This window comes from Mastomys coucha, unplaced genomic scaffold (genome assembly GCF_008632895.1).
Source record: "Mastomys coucha isolate ucsf_1 unplaced genomic scaffold, UCSF_Mcou_1 pScaffold22, whole genome shotgun sequence".
Taxonomy (NCBI): Eukaryota; Metazoa; Chordata; class Mammalia; order Rodentia; family Muridae; genus Mastomys; species Mastomys coucha.
Window position 1 is genome coordinate 107364432 of NW_022196905.1, and position 5994 is coordinate 107370425.

At 46.7% G+C, this 5994-nt stretch overlaps 1 protein-coding gene across 1 annotated transcript in view; it reads left to right on the forward strand.

The window, feature by feature from the left end:
- Myo1h (myosin IH) overlaps positions 1-5994 on the forward strand; it is a 48407-nt gene that overhangs the window by 9265 nt on the left and 33148 nt on the right. Inside the window, exons 7-9 of the mRNA XM_031337487.1 lie at positions 2719-2817; positions 5028-5141; positions 5523-5594. Coding sequence (XP_031193347.1) covers positions 2719-2817; positions 5028-5141; positions 5523-5594 — 285 coding nt within the window. The remainder of the gene's footprint in view (positions 1-2718; positions 2818-5027; positions 5142-5522; positions 5595-5994) is intronic.

Sequence of the window (5994 nt, forward strand, 5' to 3'; positions counted from 1 at the left end):
AGAGAGAGAGAGAGAGAGAGAGAGTGAGAGAGAGAGAGAGAAAGCTTTATAAAGTGAGTAAGATGAGGACCATTGTTGCCTAAAGCCCTTAGGGGAAAAGCTTGAATAACTTAAGAAGAAGATGAAAAGGATCAAAGAATTGTGAAGAGCTGGCAGCTGATCCTCAGAACAGAGAAGGATTTGGTTTGTTTTGCATTTCTTTTTAAGGACCTGGTTTTCCCAGCATGGCCACATGACTCTGTCATCTCCGAGTGATTGGGGGCGGAGGGGGGAGGGGAGAGGTTGACTGGTATAAGAGTAAAATGGCAGAAACCTCACTCACTTCCCCAAGCAACTTCTCTTCCCTCTGAGAATCACATCCCTATGCTGGAGATTCACAGAGAGACACAGAAACACACATGCACACACGCATACATGCACACACACACATATTACAGACACACACACGTAGACACAGAGACACATACATACACAAAGAGAGACACAGACACATACATATACACAGAGAGACACAGATACGCACGTGCACGCATGGACACAGAGACACATACATACACAAAGAGAGACACAGACACATACATACACACAGAGAGACACAGATACACATGTGCACGCATGCGTGCGCATGTGCACACACACATATAGACACACACAGAGAGGCACAGAGACACATACATACACACAAAGAAACACAGAGATACATATACACACAGAGAGAGACACAGAGACACATACATACACACACACACACACACACACACACACACACACCTTTTTTCTTATAGATTTTTTCCTGGATTTGCAAACAGTTCTAGCAATTTGCTAGTGTTTGTTTGTTTTGACTATTCCCTGACACCCCACAACACCGGGGGACTGTCCAGCTTCATTTTGTACTTTGCACTGCTCTAGACCAAGTGTGTATTTCAGAGGGACAGATTTATACATGCTTTGCCTGCAGATGTCATGTGGGAGGGACAGCTGCTCAGGTTCCACAGGGATCCATTCCAGGACCCCCAGGGTCCTCATCCAGGATAAGGACAACGTCCCAGGATTTTTGAGTCTCTTATATAAAATAGTGAAGTGTTTGCATATGACCTACGCATCCTCCCACATGTACTAAGTTGTCCCCAGGTCCAAATATGATGCAAATGCTAATTTCTGGGTGGTTGTGTGGGCAATGGACATGACTCAGTCAGTAAAAGGGAACCTGAGTTTGAATCCCTTGAAGCCACATCAAAAGTAAAGGAGCAGAGACAAGAGGGAGGAGCCTTGTGGTTACTTCCAGCTGGTCTAATCAAATCCCTGAGTTCCATGGTCAGTCAGAGATCCTGTCTCAAAAATAAGGTAGAGGGTAATCAAGAAAGACACCCAGCGTGGACCTCTGTCCTCCACGCACAGACTTGGAACCATGCCTCGTGCACACACAGAACATAAACAGCTGTTAGACTGTATTGTCTGGGGGACTAAGAAGAGAAGTCTACACATGCTCAATGAGATGCCACTGAAGAATTTTGGTCGAATGTGAGGATATAGAACACTCACAGACATGGAACTGTTTTCTAAAATTGTGAGTTTTATTCTGGCTGACTCTCTGGCAGATGCTATATATAATACGGAAATACTTTAAGACGATAAACCTTCAGATAACCAGCAAACTGGGAACCCCCTTATACCCAAAAATGCAAAATAAATTTTAGAATGTCTATACTGTTTCCTCTTTAAATTGTGCCAGCAGCACAGCCTGAGGAATAAAGTTACTTGCCTCAAAGCCTGATGACCTGAATTGTATCCCCAACCTCCACACGGCAGAGGGAGAGAACCGACCCCTGCAGGGCTGTCTCTGATCTCCACAAATGCACCCTGGCATGCACATGCCCACACACGTACACACAGGCAATAAATAAGTGCACGAAATTTAAAATGTGACGTTGGTGGGTCTGTTACTTATTTAAAAGGCAACACTCAGAACTCATTGAGAACCCTGATCTCACCATTGCTTACTGCCCGGCAGTCTGTAAGTGCGCACGGCCTTTCCTTCAGCAGGGTGGCCTCCAGTCTAGCCCTACAGCGAGGAGGACTTTGCCGAATATCCCTAGACCCTTCTGGGCCATCTTCCAAATTTAAGCACCACTTGGGTTTCTCCGCTTGGGTCAGCATCTCCCCTACTAGACAAATGCCTTCCAGTAATTTAGCAAAACTGAAAAAGAAAAGGTGATTTAAAAGTTTCTCAGGGGGCTGGCGAGATGGCTCAGCGGGTAAGAGCACTGACTGCTCTTCCAAAGGTCCTGAGTTCAGATCTTAGTAACCACATGGTGGCTCACAATCACTCATAATGAGATCAGATGCCCTCTTCTGGTGCGTCTGAAGACAGCTACAGTGAATTATGCTGTAGCGAGCAGGGCCGGAGCAAGCGGGCCGGCAGAGGTCCTGAGTTCAATTCCCAGCAACCACACACATGATGTACAGCTACAGTGTACTCATACAAATAAAATAAATAAATAAATCTTTAAAAAAATAGTTTCTCAGGACAGGATTTTTTAAAGAGAAATTACCAAATAAAAATGATCTCTGCTCAGTAGATTAAAACCTTCTTGTCTACAGTTCAGAACATTACAGAAGTGGGCTCTGGATGGTTAGAAAACCACTTTGAGCTAGGAATGCGTGTCTGCATCTTCCATTGTCCTTAAAATACCACTAACCAGTCCAGTTGTATCACAGGGTCATTGTGCCAGAGAGTCGCCCATCAATGACAAGAGTGACTGGGAAACCGTGTGCAGTGCCTTCTCTGTCATTGGTTTTACTGAAGCTGACCTTGAGGTAAAGCCCCTGGGGTTCTGTCTGGGTGGGGAGCCTCCCTGTTTTCTTGGGGCCTGGCTGATGTAGGACCACTGGACTCAGCAAATAAAGGCCCAAATCAGGGCTGGGAATGGTGCAGTCAGCAGAGTGCTGGGGGGCCCCCAAGCTTGAGCCCCGGAACCTGCATTAAAAGCCGAGTGTAGGGGCTGGAGGGGCAGCTCAGCAGCTAAGAACACTTGTCACGTGCAGACAACTTGCATTTGGCTTTCAACACCCACGTCAGGTGGCTGGGAACCACTTAAAACTCCAGTCCCAGGGGACCCAATGCTAAACAATAATAATAAAAGTTTTATCAGTAATAATAATAGTTTAATCAGCAGATTAAAACCTTCTTGTCTACAGTTCAGGACATTACGGAAGTGGGCTCTGCACGGTTAGAAAACCACTTTGAGCTAGGAACACGTGTCTGCATTTTCCATTGTCCTTAAAATACCACTAACCAGTCCAGTTGTATTTCAGGGTCATTATGCCAGAGAGTCTTTTTTTTATTTATTTTTTATTTTTTTATTTTTAAAGATTTATTTATTATTATATGTAAGTACACTGTAGCTGTCTTCAGACACACCAGAAGAGGGCATCAGATCTCATTACAGATGGTTGTGAGCCACCATGTGGTTGCTGGAATTTGAACCTCAGGACCTTTGGAAGAGCAGTCAGTGCTCTTAACCACTGAGCCATCTCTCTAGCCCCGATGAAAGTCTTTAAAAAAAAAGACTTATATAGATGAGTGTTTTGCCTGTATGTATGTCTGTAGATCAAATGTGTACCTGATACCCACAGAGGCCAAAAGAGGGCAGCAGATCCCCAGGATCTGAAGTTACAGACAGTTGAGAGTCATCATGTGAGTGCTAGGAAATGTGAACCCAGGTCCTCTGCTAGAGACAGCAGCATGGGGTCAGAGGTCAGAGCCATCTCTCCAGCCACTACCCCACTAAAAATCAGTGATCCCAGTGATGAAGAGGCGGGGGGGGGGAGGGTCCCTGGGCTCACTGGCCCACCAGCCTGCCTCACATGGTGAGCTCCAGGCCAGAGAGGGAACTAGTAAAACTAGCCAAACAAAAGGTGGACTTGATGCCTGTTGTCCATGCACAGAGACAGACATGCACACGCATGTGAACATGTGTACATATGAACATACATCGGGTAAAAGATAGGGCACCCTGTAGCACAAGTACTTTGAGTTAAATAATGAAGACTGCTTAGTATAAATATGCCTCGAGTATTGTATCTAAACAATTTCTAAAAGATCAAACATAGCCTATTCCAATAGTAAATACGCATTTTGCCTCTTTTCTGTCAGCTCAAGTTTCTCCAGTGTTGTAGAGAGGGAGGTGATGTGTTCCTCAATTAGACCAGGTGGTATAGTCCTCCCTGGGCGATATGATCCTCCCCAATGACATGGTCCTCTCTGGATGATATGATCCTCCATTAGACCAGTTGAAGTCCAGTCTCGATTTAGATCCATTAGACTTGTACATTTACTCTTTATTTACTCTTCAATTTTAAAATGAATTGCATCATGGGTAAACATTGTATAGAATCTTGTCACTTTTTTCTGTTTTGATTATAACTCTGTTCATCTTTCAAGAACCAAAACATAGCCTTATAAAATTATGATAATATTTGAGACCATGCTACTAGAACATTTAAATGGCATACCTGTTGGGTTGGTTGGTTGGTTTGGTTTGAGACAAACCAAACCTTACCTGTTGGTTTGGGTCTCACTATGTAACCCAGGCTTCTTGGAACTAGTGATCCCATGCCTCAACTACCTGAGATCCCCTATAGGCATACACTAGCTGGAAGTCTGTTTTATAAACAGCCTTGGCTGTCCTGGAACTAGCTCTGTAGACCAGGCTCACCTCAAGCTCAGAGAGATCTATCTGCCTGCCTCTGTCTCCCAAGTGCTGGGATTAAAGGTATACACCACCACTGCACCACCACTGCCCAGCTCTAAACTGCTTTTATCAAATGTTTGTGTATTTATATTTTGTGCTGGAGGCTGAGTAGCTCCCCCCCCCATTAAGATAATTAGTATTGGAAGTGACCAGGGACCATTTCTAGGGAGCTGGCTCTGTAAACTGGGCTGGGGTTCAGGGGAGGAGACTCAACACCGCCAATTGTCACGGAGGTGCTGCTGACCCCTCTGTTGCTGTCCCCTGCCTGCCTAGAACCTCTTTGGGATCATTGCTAGCGTCCTACACCTCGGCAACGTTTGTTTCAAGGGGGACAAACAAGGCTGTGCCAGTGTCCCGAACACCCACGAAATCAAGTGGATTGCCAAGGTGACCTTCTTTCACTGACGAGCTCAGAGGGTGGGGTGCGGAATCTGAACCCAGGTGTCCATAGCCATGCAAGTGGTCAGCACCACATTCTTTCGCAGTTAGGAGGGTTAGAGGGAGCTGCGACCAGTGAGCTTGCGGCTGTTTGGTTTGTTTGGTTTTGACATAGGACCTCATTGTGCAGCCTAGGCTGGCCCTGAACTTGCAATTATCCTGTCTCAGCCTCCTGGGTGCTGAGATGACAGGAGTGTACCACATAGCCGGCCCACTGAGGGCCCCCCTTTGCCCTAAAGCACAGCAGTGAGGGAGGGTGGGTGACCCTGAACCCAGAGAGGCCACCGGCTCTGTATAGTCACTGAATGATGACCGAATTCTTTCATGCAGCTCCTGGGAGTCTGCCCAGCTATTCTCCTGGAAGCTCTCACCCACAGAAAGATTGAAGCCAAAACAGAGGAGGTAACAATAAGGTGCAGGGGAGATGTCATCCCCTGCCGTGGCTGCCTGGCTCAGCCACTGCACTCTGGTGTTCTCTGTGGGTAACAAAGCCTCTAATGGAGCCCACCAGGCCCTGAGTGTCTCAGCTCTTGCTGGAGTCCCAACCTCATCTCCCTACACCCATACCCCCATTCCTCCATCTCCTATTCCACCATCCCCCACTAAATCATCCCCAGCTCCAATCCCTTGTGCCTTACCCCCACCACCAATCCTTACCCCCTCACCTCTACCCCATACCCCTCTACCGGCACCTCCTACCCCATCCTTGCCCCTAATTCCCCATCCCTAACCCTTAACCCCTCCATATCACCTTTTACCCCATCCCTACCCCTTACCCCCATTCCCCACCCCTTACCTCTCC